The sequence below is a fragment of the Filicampus tigris genome, chromosome 1, assembly GCF_054856515.1.
Source record: "Filicampus tigris isolate MCC_2025a chromosome 1, RoL_Ftig_1.0, whole genome shotgun sequence".
NCBI lineage: Eukaryota > Metazoa > Chordata > Actinopteri > Syngnathiformes > Syngnathidae > Filicampus > Filicampus tigris.
In genome coordinates this window covers 29,742,261-29,756,428 of record NC_141217.1, presented here as the reverse complement: position 1 = coordinate 29,756,428, position 14,168 = coordinate 29,742,261, and the positions used below count along the sequence as shown (strand labels likewise).

General features: G+C 41.7%; 1 protein-coding gene and 1 long non-coding RNA gene across 2 annotated transcripts; both read right to left on the bottom strand.

The window, feature by feature from the left end:
* Positions 1-382: 382 nt before the first annotated feature.
* On the bottom strand, positions 383-2,067 carry bhlhe23 (basic helix-loop-helix family, member e23). The gene has a single exon (XM_086030947.1). The coding sequence runs from the start codon at positions 1,727-1,729 to the stop codon at positions 1,043-1,045; it is 687 nt and encodes a 228-aa protein (XP_085887073.1). The 5' UTR covers positions 1,730-2,067; the 3' UTR covers positions 383-1,042.
* Positions 2,068-3,242: 1,175 nt separating this feature from the next.
* On the bottom strand, positions 3,243-13,514 carry LOC147153495 (uncharacterized). The gene is made up of 3 exons (XR_015088606.1): positions 13,411-13,514; positions 12,876-12,972; positions 3,243-4,203 (listed from the first exon to the last, which is right to left on the bottom strand). It is a non-coding gene; the product is annotated as an uncharacterized LOC147153495 (long non-coding RNA).
* Between the last annotated feature and the right edge of the window lie 654 nt (positions 13,515-14,168).

Here is a 14,168-nt window from a genome sequence, read left to right as displayed (position 1 = left end):
TGAAGTGGGGCGGGCGGGCAGACAGGAGCTGAAATCGTGTTAATATGCTGTCCGGGGTGTAAGAGGCCGCCACGCAGGGAGCTGCCTGCAATCAACCAAATCCCCAGAGACAGGTCCTGGGTGGCCCCAGGCGGCTCTTCTCTTATTCTCCCCCCCTCAGTGCCACTGACCCTCGGCGTGCCAAAGTGGCCCCACCAGCCCCGCCGAGCTCGTTTGGACCAATCTCTTCATGTCAGGAGGCTTCTCATGCAAGAAAGCAAAGTTGACCAACTCATTAAGGAGAGTCACTCAAACAATGATAATTTTATCAGCAGGTGAAGGAATAGGATCGTCATTAGTATTATTATTTTTTTTAATTAATAATACTTGACTCGTTAATGCAGACATTTCAAGTGTGTATTTATTATTGAGATTGGGCAAAATCAGAGAAAAAAAGAGCTGGAAGTAAGGTTAAAATGAATTAGAGCAAGTCCGAGCATATAGATATGATTTTAATTATAAACACATGTAAACAATTTATTAAATTAATTTTTGCGACACAACCCAAAAAAAACGTTTTTCCTTGCAGGCCATAAATGTTGTTTGTACAGTTGGGCTTTCCCCCCACAGTTGTACAATACAATCGTGTGATACGTGCAAGACCTTGAAGAATAAAAGGTCGTCAATATTCTGGAGGGAAAAAATGATTAGGCATCAAAACATCATAAAGGGAAATCCTGCCCTACTTTCAGTAAAATTTGAAATGAAAATTAAATGACATTTTACTCGCTGGATTGTTGTTGAGGTTTGCATAGATTACAAATTGAAGGGGGAAAGGGATCAAATTGATAATTCTTGAACGTGGACTGCCGGCAAGAAAGTGACAAGGCCAATAGTTTATAACCAACGCGCGCGGCGTTCGTTAAATCAAGACGAGACATCGCAGCATCACTTGATCAGAATTATGCACAAGTTTCTCAAAGCATGATTTGAAAAAAAAGTAGTGAGGGACAGAAAGATGTAGCACGCAGTCAAAAAGTTCGGAGAAGAGAGCGGGAGCGAATCAAGGCTTGTCGTTACAATGTTTGAACAGAGTCGACGGGGTTGCCGAGAAGTTGGAGCACTTCTCGGCGCAGCTGCCCAGAGCCGAGCCCGAGAAGGGGTACACGGCGGCGGCCTGGCCGAAGGGCGCCAGGGCGGCGGGGATGGGCGACGTGAGGCTCTGTCCCTGGTTGAGGTAGGCCACCAGCCGCCGCATCTCCTCCAGAGCCTGAGCCTGCATGAGGATGTAGTTCTTGGCCAGGAGTAGAGTGGCTATTTTGGAGAGTTTTCTCACCGACGGGCTGTGGGCGTAGGGGATGACGGCTCTCAGGCCGTCCAGCGCGTCGTTCAGGTCGTGCATCCTCCTCCTCTCGCGGGCGTTGATGCTAAGCCGCAGGGAGCGCTGTTCCTTGGACTTCTTGGCCAGGGGACCCCCGGGCTTGTCGTCCCCGAAGGACGCGCCTCTTTTCCGCGACTCGAGCGAGTCGAAGGCGTCCTCGTCGTCGCTGGTGTGCTCCCCGCCGCTCTCGTTGGACTTGGCCGTCTGCCCGCTGAGAAAGTCGGCGGCTGGCGTGAGCGGGAAGCGGCCGGGGGCTCCGGGACCGTGGCCGGTGCCGAAGCCGAAGGCTGACTGGCCGTAGCGCTGCGTCAGGTCGAGGAGCGCGTCGTTGCTGATGGACTTGAGCAGGTTCTCGTCGCTGGCGTTCATTTTCGCTCCCAAAAGAAAGGGGGGAAAGCCTTTTACGTCCCGTTTCCTTTTGGAACTGGAATCAACACGCCGTCCCGCTTTGCCCCTCTCCTCGCCTCTGTAGTGACTCTTGAAGAAGGAAGCTGTGTGGAGTGTGAAGCGTCTACACGTGCGCACAGCTCCTCGCTGCTGCGCGCATAGCTCACCACCACCACCTCCGCCTCCACAACAACCAACAACAGCAACTTGGGATCAAACTTGTCCAAGTGTACTCGGCGGACGATGGTGTGCTCTGCTTCCCGCGCCTCTCTCGCCCTCCCTCGCCTTGGGCAAAGTGAGGCTCGCGTCCTGCCCCGCGCACGCGTTAGTAGGCGCGCGCCAGGCCCGCTGGGATTACTCGATCGACCAATCAGGGCGAGCGTTTCATTAACTCGAGCGGCTCTTCTCCAGTCGTCAGCTGTGTGGTCATTGTAACTTAAAGTGACACATATAGGCGTAGCCCGCATTCGTGATCATTTTATGAATTGAGCACGTGCAGATGTGGGAAGAAACGAAGTACAAACAATTGGTTACTGTACTTAAGTCGATTTTTCAGGCATCTGCACTTAAGTATTTCTTTATAACTACTAAGAGAGGTCACATCTTGATTGATTTAAGCTACTGAGATTCAGAAGACTGAAAGTGGAAGTCAAACCCAAACATTTTTTTTTCCAGAATATGTTAGATGCAGGCCCACTAGTTGAAATACGCCATTCTGATTAATATTGGTTTTGTGGAATATAAATTAAGCAGCAAAATGCACCCACTTTCAGCCATCTCAGGGGACGTCATGTTGTCACCTCTGTCAACTGAGGATGACATCCAAGTTGCTCAGGGCTCAGATAACGACCAATCACGGCTCACCTGTCTTCTAAAGCTGTGCCATGATTGGTCATTATCTGAACCCTAAACAACTTCAATGTCATTGTCAGTCAAGAGAAGTGCCAAAATGGCTGCCCCCTGAGCTAGCTAAAAACGGGTGGATTTCCCATACGCAATACTAATCAGAATGCTTTGTTTAGACTAGTGGGCCTAACATATTGTGGAAAAAATATGTTTGGGTTGACTTTAAGGCAAAAAACAGGGACAGCTGCAATAGAGCAATGCATAGCAGAGAGTATTGACAAAAATGATGTAACATTGGGAGAAGCAAGATATTCCCCATCCACTGCCTTATTGACAATTGTTAAATGAGCTAGATTCCAGAATGAATCACAGTAAAGATTTGTTTTTTAATCTACGGCGGACTGAAAACGTTTTCCATTATTGTGTCAGTTTCATTTTGTAATTTTGCCTGCACCCATTCAAAATTGTTCTTTGAACAGGGTGGATAAACACACAAACACACACAGACAGTCTTTATACACTGGTGAGTTTTATTATTTATTTGATGTTATTATTCATAAGGTGTTCAAAAAGTCTCTCAAGCTTCTTGGTTTTGAAAAAAAAAAAAACATTCCGAAATGCAACATGTACAACCACTTCAGTGCTATCACTGTCAACAAACTGCAATCTACCTTTTGGTTAGGTACGACAGAAAGTGAAAAGGGTTTTGGTTAAAATAATTACATTTTCTGGCAGGAAATGCTTTCATACATGAATGCCATTATGCAGTATATAACTGACAATACAAAATAATGCTTACTTCAGTACATTCGAGTCTATACATTTTAACTTTTTATTCAAGTTAAGTCCAATCACAGCTTCTTTGACACAGCACGAGTAGAGAGAATGAGGAGAGTGCTTTATCACTTCTAAACGCATGTGCAGTGCACTCCTGGAGTATAGTGAGCCTGTACGTGTATCGTGTTTTATTTCCACAAATAACTGACACTGACACCTTAAAAGTGATTATAATTGTTGATATGGATAGTTTAAACTCATGAATATATCACTCCAAAGGACTTTAATTGACGATGACGATGAAGAATTACTGCAGCCAAGTGAAACAATGAACTGCTGACTGCACAGCAAAGCACAGGAGTTAGATCGATGGTGTTTTGTGGTGCCAGCACGCCGTGAGGTGGCTTGTACTGTAGCTGAAAAGTCTGCTGCTTCGTAGGTCGCTAGCTCTACATTGGTTAGCGCTTTGGTGATAACTGACCTAAAGCAGTTGGATCCACGCAGCAACAACAAACTAGTGGTCGTACATAGGTAAAGCAACATTCTACTGAGGATTGGCAACATGTTCTTCTGGTTTTGGTGTTTTGTTTAGTCCTAGTTTGGCAAATCTATCGAGACACTATTTTATCTCCTCCACGTCCGCAGACTAGTAATCACAGATCCAACACCTCTGCTGTTAGATTGGTGATTGGATCACAGACTGGAAGCAAATAGTGTGCCAGCTTTTGGCAAATTTGAGAGTCCAATGCCATCTAGTGGTGATAATGATACATCAGTCTGTCTGTCGATCTCTCGGTCACGCTCTCCATCCATCTATCCGTCCGCCTGTCCGTCTGATGCAAAAACACAAACAAAAAGCAAACCGTGTATTATCATATTTAAGGTTGGCGTTTCATCTGTCTATTGCACTACTGACATATATATACCAAACATTTACGCAAAGGGGCAATCTAGGGTCTTCAGTGACAAGTACAAGAGAATGTTTAGTGGTACCGGGGGAGGAGCCAGAACGTAGTTATTGGGTGGGCATGGTAAAATCAGGGCCTGAATATTTCTCTCACTGGGCACAATCCATAGTATATTCAAATAAAATGACAAACTAATTAATATGTAGTTCGGCTCTTCCTTAGGCAACTACAATTATGGCATTATTAATATTCAATGAAATAAAAACACACAACAAAACACAAATTCAAAAATAATTTAGTAATAATTTACAAGAAATTTCAAAGTATATATTTTTTTCATGAATCTCACGGGGTGGGCAGTCTGTCAATCTTGGTAGGCCTCATGTGCACGCCCAGGCCCACCCATGGCTCCGCCCCTGAGTGGTACTTGATGTTTTTGGACTGTGGGAGGAAGTGATGGAGAGACCCAGCAGAAGAACAGGAGAACATGTGAACTACATTCCTATAAGTGGAAAAGCACTATTCAAGTGAAAGACCATTTACTATCAACAATGGATCTCATCAACAAAAATCGATTGATTGCAGACGGTTTGGAGAGTGATATAGGTTTAACTGTGTTGACTTCAGGTAGTTTAAAGGCCATGAGTAGAAGATTATGATGTTCAACAACTTTCAAGTCTGACATCAGTGATCTCTTTCCTGACAAATGTTCTTCTGGATGAAGGTGTCTATCTATCTATCTATCTATCTATCTATCTATCTATCTATCTATCTATCTATCTATCTATCTATCTATCTATCTATCTATCTATCTATCTATCTATCTATCTATCCATCCATCCATCCATCCATCCATCCATCCATCTACTATCCGAACCGCTTCTCCTCACAAGGGTTGCGGGCGTGCTAGAGCCTATCCCAACTGACTTCAGGCAGTAGGCGGGGGACACCCTTAACTGATTGCCAGCCAATCGGCAACCACTTGGCAAATTTACCATTACCAGCTGCATAATGCAATCACGACTTAGTTGAACTTGAAGTGTGCTTGAATTGGTGTTGTCCGGTTATACGTTCCCTTTATTCCTGCCGGACAAAGCACCAAAGGCTACAAGTATCACAAAATGGTCAACATACCAACTAAAAATACATGATGCTTTGAAAGCCTGTTCAATGCGAACCAGTGTCACCATGGCAACTGCAACCACAGCTGCCACACGAGGGCTGTTGGCCAACATTTGAGCACATAGCTGTCGACTGTCTTTAATGCAGTGCTATCCGAAGTCCACCAAGTGGCAGAAGAGCCTTTTCTATATTGCTCGGAATTTGGCGTCATGCTTGACAGGAACATCGTGTGCTCATACCTTTGCAAATGTTGCTGTGCTGCATCCTGCAGTGGCGCCCCCGTTCATTTTCATTAAAAAAAATAAAAAATAAATATAAAATAATTAAAAAAAAAAAAAATATGTATATATATATATATATATATATATATATATATATATATATATATATATATATATATATATATATATATATATATATATATATATATATATATATACATCACAGTAGTGCGAGTTCCGGTTGTGGTGTATTTCAATGTTTCCCAAGGCACTTACATTTTCAGTCAAAAAAAATCTCACGCCACAATGTCCCACAAGATACAGTGGTGCTTAACATATAAGTGACCTGACTTATTAATTTTTCCAAGATAGGAGCTGGTGTTCTGGCATTTTTTTGCTCTGACTTGTGAGCAACAAATTGAGATTCAAAGACTGTATGATAATTAATAATAATAATGAATATACTTTTTTATAAAAGAGGCTTCAAGCTGGTTAATGTAACTCACAGTTAAAGTTTAATGTCAAACTAAACATAAAGACAAATAATTACATGTGTATTTAAGATAACCACAAAGCTTTGCCTTGTTTAGCTTAATGCTAATAAACAATACAAAATTCCTCAGACAGGCTAACAATAGCAATGATGTTGCGGTGTTATAAATCTTTAAGAAACGGATGTTTGAACACAAATGGTGGAGAAACACAGGCAGACCCATATTGTACTCAAAGGCATATCATCTTTATCCTCTGTGAAGAACAACAAATTTATTGTGTCTAACTGACTAATTTCAACGAGCTCCATGTATGTCAGTATATATGTACTCTTCTGCCGTCAGGTTGCCAAAGTGCACACCAGAAGGAGCAGCGCAGTGTTCATTGAATGGAAGCAAAAAAAATGTCACAAAAAACAAGCAAAAACGTTTAATTCTTTACATTCTATCGAAGTATGTAATTACTGTAGGTTTTTAGAAAGTACAATATTAAGGAGTGCTATTTTTTATTATTATTTAAAAACACATTTTGTTTAGTTTTTGGGGGAAGGCAGGAACAGATTAATGGCATTCTTATTATTCATTTCAATGGAGAAAAATGATTTGCGAAGTGTTTTGAGTTACGAACATTGTCACGGAATGCATTTAACTCACATCTGAAGGCACCACTATATCACAAAAAGTGGATTAACAGGTTAGTTCTGTCCATTATGCCATCTACTGGAAGAACATAATTGTTCTGCCCTTCACTATGTCACCGGCATTGATAGTTCCACATAGATACATTTTTTTGTGGGAAATAATTTTTGAACTAATTCACTAACTCATTCACTGCCGGGCATTTTTCATACCCTCTTTTACCCTAATGTTTGAAAAAAAATAGAAATACGTTGCTGGGATTGTATGGCTGCACTGTACATTTGTCAATGGCATTGAATGAGTTAAGTGAAATTGGACAATTTCTCATGGCACACTCATTTGTGCCCGACCAATATGCATTTTCTTTTAGGTGGATGCCGATTCTGATATTTGACAGAAAAAAGTGCTGATAACCGATTACTCGGGTGATTCTTTTCTGGTTATTTTAAGTAATATAATGAATAAAATAACATCTTTTTTTATCCCTATAAATGCTTACAACAACAAAGATTTTAATTACAGGCAGAACATGTGATTGTTTTTACAATACTTGGTCCTTTATATGTTTAACACTATCAATCAATCAATCACATTTTATTTATATAGCACTTTTCATACATAAAAATGCAACTCAAAGTGCTTTAAAACATTCAAAGCAAAACATAGAATTATCTTCAATCAAAAGAAGAGATAAATTATTTAAAAGTTGTTGAAAGCCAAACTAAAAAGGTGTGTCTTGAGCTTCCTCTTAAAAATATCAACAGTCTCTGCAGACCTGACATCCTCTGGCAGGCTATTCCAAAGGTGAGGACCAAAATGGCTGAATGCAGCCTCGCCATGCATTTTGGTCCTCACCCTTGGAATAAATAAAAGGCCGGCGCCAGAGGACCTCAGGATCCGCGAGGGCTGGTATGATAAAAGCAAATCAGATAAATAAGATGGCCCAAGACCATTAACACATTTATAAACTAATAAAAGTACTTTAAAATCGATCCTGAAACACACAGGGAGCCAATGCAGCAATTTCAAAACTGGCGTAATGTGCTCCCGCCCTCTGGTTCTCGTCAGCACTAAGACTATTACAACTGCGAGACCAGCCATTTTGACGGATTGCGTTTTGTTGCGCTGTGGCTATGACATCATCGACTATAAAATGATTATTACTCGCTGCTCGAGTGTCTGATAAAGGTATTTTGTTTATTAAAATTCTGTTGCGAGTATATTTAAATGTAAATCATGACATATAGATGAATGAGGGAGCGGCTGATTAGCATGTCCGCCTCACTGTTCAGAGGTTGTGGGTTCGATTCCGGCTCCGGCCTTCCTGTGCGGGGTTTTCGTGTTCTCCCCGTGCCTGCGTGGGTTTACTCTGGTTTCCTCCCACAATCCAAAAACATGCATGGTAGGTTAATTGAACACTCTAAAATTGCCCCGAGGTGTGATTGTGAGTGTGAATGTTTGTCTCTGTTTGCCCTCTGATTGGCTGGCAACCGGTTCAGGGTGTACCCCGCCTGCTGCCCGAAGACCGCTGGGATAGACTCCAGCACACCCGCGACCCTCGTGAGGATTAAGCGGCATAGAAAATGGATGGATGGATGGATGGATGGATAAATGAATGACAAACAGTTGGTGGAACGTCTATATTGTGCACTTTAGCGCTGCCTGCGTGTCAGCGTGTTGTAAAATACAGCTGCTTTGGAGCCGAAGGAAAGGAGACGCGGTTCGAAAAATAATTTGCTGCACTTCACTTCGATAAAGAAGAAGTCGAAAGTAAGGCACAAAAAAAAACTTCGTTCCGATCGCACCTCAGAACTCTTTTCTTCCCATGGCGGAATTATGTCAACAAGCACCACATAAGCTCATTATTTTATTTATTTCGACTGTCCGGCATGCACGATCTACAACGCCATGATGATCACATCTAACAGCCTATTTTACCACACGTGACACGGCTCCTCCTCCTCCTCGACAGGGAGACTATCAAATCCATGAATTGTTGAGATCCTCTTTTAGTCAAAATGTTTGACCCAGCCTATGTGTTAAAAAAATAAAGTTTTGAAATGTTAAATTATTTGTGGTGAAATACCAGAATAATATATTTGTGAATTATCTTATGTTGTGCCATTGTATTGGTTCTCTGGTATCAGAGTTGCCCATCTTATTTGATATTTGTTTTTTCTGTATCTGGCTAACGGTTGTAGCATTTATTAGTAACCATTTTAAGGATATGGTAACACAAATTTGAATACTCAATAGTAAATATCTCAAAAGTTATTTAAAAGATATAGCAATTGACGGAAATTGACAAATGTCATATTACAAGACTGTTCAAGTACATGTTTAAACTTAATTATTGTCATGTTTTTTTTCAAGTCTTAATAATGTCATTCAGCTTTACTTTCTTTGATACATTTTCAAATTAAATAGTCCATTTACATCCCACCCACGAAACCTGATGACATTTTGCCTGCACCTCTGCTGAAGAAATTGGTGGTAGGCTTGTGAAGTGTGTCCTCTCTGAGGCACCGTCGTACGCGTGCTTCAAAATGCTTGCGCTTTGATCCTAGATTGTTGCATTGTATTTTTTCACCACTAGATGGCACTAAATTCTACACACTGTACCTTTACGTTGTAGATATCGATCACTGAAATTATGACTAGTCAGATTCAAACTGTAGATTTCTCAAATTGGAGTTGCAGATGTGTACAATTCCGTTGCAGATAGCTCACGAGTGTATGTTGGCGGCTGAAAAGTTTAATCTTTCATGGGAAACACAATACACTAAAGGCAAAAGTGACATAATTTTTTCGAGGCCAGTCATTCTCAAAGTGTGAAGAAAAAAAACCAACCCAACAACAACACTGAATTACATACAAATACAATTTACAACATTTTAAACATGAAATACAATCCGGCATATTAGAATGAGTCTTGTGAGCTGCATACGGATAGTTGAAACATTTTTTTTTTCACAACCAGTACAGTGCATATTTTTTCCCTTTATAAGTACAGTTCAGTTGCATTGACATTTTAATTAAAGTAGCAGTAGTAGTAGTAGTAGGGGAAGTCAACGCAAACATTTCTTTTTCAAGAATATGTTCTATGCAAGCTCACTAGTTGAAACAGGACATTCTGATAAATATTGCATTTGTGGAATAAGTGTTAATCCGCTCATTTTTAGCCATCTCGGGGGCCGGCCATTTTGTCATTTTCAGTCTACAGAAGACAAAATGGCCGACCCCAGAGATGGCTAAAAACAAGTGCATTTTGCTGCTTAACTTAAACAAACAAACAAACAAAATTAATCAGAATGCCGTGTTTCAACTAGTGGGCCTGATGGGAACATATTCTTGAAAAAAAATATGTTGGATTGATTTCCACTTTAAGAACAGTTTGTTTTTAAACCTGGTATGATTTTTATGAACATTTTATGTGCAGCACATTTTAATTGAATCATTATTTAAGTAAAGTTTTTTTTTCTTTTCCTACATGCTGATGTGTCTTGCTTGTTGAATTTGTTGTCCCCTCCCGGCCCCCAAGTTTTTCAAAGATAAAATGTTCTGTTTTCCTCAGAACCTTTTGTTTACTTAGATTTATCCATGTTTTGGTAAATATTCATTATTTATATTCCGAAGTCACAGAAAGTCATAGCAGATGGATGAAACTGCAAGTTGCCTCTACCCATACCCTAACCCTTGTGCCCTTAACTTTGCATTCATTTCCACCCCCACTCTTGCCTTACACACAAACACACGCACCCCCGCAACCACACGCACCCCCCCCACACACACACACGCCCCCCCCCCCCCCCCCCACACACACACATATAAGCGTCACTCGGAGTAAAGATGGAGTAGGCCGCTTTGATCTCTCGCTGCCGACCCTGATTAAGGTTTGGGTTTACAGTGCAGTTCTACAGGGACCTGGCAGCCATGAATTCAGTTTGCTGCAATGGAATTCAGTCCCCCTCTCAGCCAATTGAAACTTCAGATTGATGGCATTCCGCTTTAATCATCAAAAGACTAAAACAAATGTAATATCTGACCTTGGAGGAGCAACCCAAAGTGTGTAAAATTTCTCCTCTGACAGAAATATATCCACAAATGTGTTTTCCCAGCAGAATGGGATTGGTACATGTTTAAATGAGCCACTTGGCAGTCATCTGCAATGGCGCACACAGTGTTGGGTGTTTGGTGGAGGCTTGCTGCTGACGCCGCCTATGCAAAACTGAGCGTCAAGCATCAAACAAAGTGTTTTCCTGGCACACATTGCACATTATACTTTTGCACATTGCACCCACGTTTCATCACGAGGCAAGGCAAAAGAAGTAAACAAATGACACACTGTACTGTACTTTCACTTCCCTCCTTTTACCCTCAAATCTCTCTCCTTCATGTCTCCCCTCTCTGCTTATCCCCTGTCTATGCTGCAATGCAATGCAGTTTTTGTTTTTTTGTCTTTTTAGCAAGACGGAGGTATGCTAGAGAAAGGCGGGGTCCTATGAATAATTGTTGAAGATATTTTTACTGTGACCCACTTTGGAGTGCCTTTCTCCCACCTTAAAGGTGCAGTAGCCTGTTTTAAATCATCGTAGAATGTCACTGATTGCGTCATGCAGTGTGCACTGTGATATCAATGGCTAGTTCACAGCAAAACGTCCATAATCAGCATTACTCCAATAATGATAATGTATATATATATATATAACATTGGTAACTGTCATTTGTCGACCCATGATGACAGTGTGCATCCTACTTTTACTGGCCATTGGAAAGACTGGTGAAGCAGAATAGAAGCCACAGAAGCACAAAGAGCACAATTAGTAACAGTGCAAACCATCTCTATTCTGCTGAGACTTTGCAAGGACAACATGTACCGGATCCGCGCTGGAACACTCTGCCTCCAAAAAATAGCCTCACCCTCTCCTTCTTTGGGATGCTGACAACACAGTGTGTTCAGCTTGTTCAGCGTTCAACTGCCAAACAGGCTGCCAATAATGCAAAGAGGAACCACACGACTCTTAGAGAGCAACAAAGTTACGGCGGACAAAGTTCAAGTTGCCACAAGCTATGCCGCTGGTGACATGTTTTACCCTCAAGCCCTATTGTAGCTCTGTGTTTTGTGCTTCGCAAGGATGCACGTGCAAAGAAACACCAAGGAGACAAGTTTGCTAGACCAGGGTTGGAGAGGCATTAATATTTTTATTTTTTCATTTTTTTTATTGATACTGACATTGATGGCAGATTGATTCTGCAATAAAAAAACAAAACAAAACATTTTTTTGTTGTATTTGTTCTGTCAGAATGACCTGACAGTAGTACATGAGGAATTTGCCAAAAGATAAAAATCAATCCTGTCTGGTCCCATTGTGTTCCACTAAAATGACTTTTAAGAAAATACGACAGCCGAGGAAAAACAACCCGAGACAGAAGGTGTGAACGACGAGGTGCTGAACTTTTACCTCGTGTCATTATCTGTGTTTTTATTGACTTTTTTCCGCTTAGATTTAATTTTGTGATGTCATCAAAATCAGAATGCATTTTATTGGCACTGTTAATGAAGGTTACATTCATGACTAGGATTTTTTTTTCAATCCAGTGGTGCAACATGAAACATAGATGGTAATAGTAATTTAAAAAGTTATTTTCAAAACAGATGATAAATGTTTTTCTGTGTCCGATTTAATGTCTTGTCTACTAAGGTTTTTGTCTTTAAGGTTTCTTGTCGATCCGGATGATGGGGAACGTGAGCTGGGTTTAGATCGTCGTGAGACAGGTTATTTTTACTCTGTGGCGATTCAAATTCATCGATGGTGGTGTGCGGAGTGGTGGGGATTGAGTGGGGCTTTGGTGTGGGTTGGGGGGTGTATTCAACAACCCCGGAGATGGCCTGGTAGTTCAGAAAATTCCCATAATTCCCAGTGGCCACCACTCCCCCGCACGTGTTTCCCTGTCATCTGTAGTGTTGAGTCTTATCTTTACTTTCCTTTATTTGAAAATGTTAGCTTCTTTCACATGCCTTGCTTCCCTTTATCAAACCTTTTTTTAGATTTTTTTTTCTTAACTCACTCCTTCCCTGTTTTGCATTTTGCTGCTTCTCTGAGAAATGAAACGAAAGACTCACCATAAGGAATTATCACTGCGGCATTGGAACATCCATGCTCCATGTCCGGCCGGACAAAATGTGTCTCCTTTTAGGACCCTGAATCTGCAAGCCTCAGCTGTGGCCGAGGGAAAACGGAAGCCTCTGTTATAGGGATTGTGGTGTTGCCCTCCCACTCTTGTAATGGTATGCCCCAGTAGCAGGAGGGAAGGGGGTGTACATGAAGTCAGAATGAGGAAATACAGGAAGTCCTCGATTTACGACGTACGCAACCTACAACGTTTCGACGCCCGTGACTCTTTCTCTTCCCTTTTGCACCATAGTGACTACGTTTACATGCAATCAGTGTTTGGGTTAAGGTCAAAATTCCTATTTCTGAAACATTCTGAATATCCTATTAACATGAATGAGTGGACAGAGTTGCTCCGTCATTTGAATAACCGTTACCGATAGCCGTAACTGTGACGGTGACGCACGGCGTCATGACTGAAATGGACGTCATTTCCGCGTGTTACTTTCAACTGTCAATTAAACACTTGATATTCATGTCACTCACCACAGTCATGAAGCAGTCGGTTTCCTCCTCGCTCCAAAAGTGTGCTTTTGTGCTGAATCTCTGAGCTTGTTTACTTCTGCGTGTGTATTTGCGGTGGTTGCGTGCCAAACAACGTACTTCCGCATACAAGCACTTCCTGTACTACAAAGACCAGCATTCCTTGCGGTTGAGCGTGCACAGAGTGTCTCGATCGAGTCTGTGCGCGCCGGCAGTATCTTTGCCTTTTTCGCCCTCCTCTCTTTCTCCATGCACCGCTCAGCAGTAATGGTAAGTACAGCATCTTGTTTATATTTTAATGTATTTTCGGGTTTTTATACCAAGCATTTTATGTCAATTTTGACTTTTACGGTAATATCCGAGATACTCGTTACATCGCCAGTGTAGGAACGGAACTCGTTCGTAAATTGAGAACAACTTGTACAGGCACGCTTGAACGCACACTACTGTCTTGTGTCTCTCTATACGCAAACAGCCTAGCAGCGGCCATTGACGCCCCCCGCTGGGACGGTGTTTGAAGAGAAATAGTGACTCACTGCACTTTGGAAGCCTCTTGGCAGCCTGGTCCCTCACTCAAATCTGTCCTCCAAGCAAAAACAACTCACTAGTTTCCTCCCTGTGCACGCCTGGCTGAATACAGTATATATGCAAAGAGTATGAAGTAACTAAGGGCCTGTATTATCTTACAAGAAAGAAACATGTCAACATCTTGGTGGCAGATATGACTGAGACTGATAGGAAAGTTGCAGTATAAACATGAC

Excerpts from the sequence above, each read along its gene's own strand:
- bhlhe23 (XM_086030947.1), bottom strand. The coding sequence starts at position 1,729 with ATGAACGCCAGCGACGAGAACCTGCTCAAGTCCATCAGCAACGACGCG.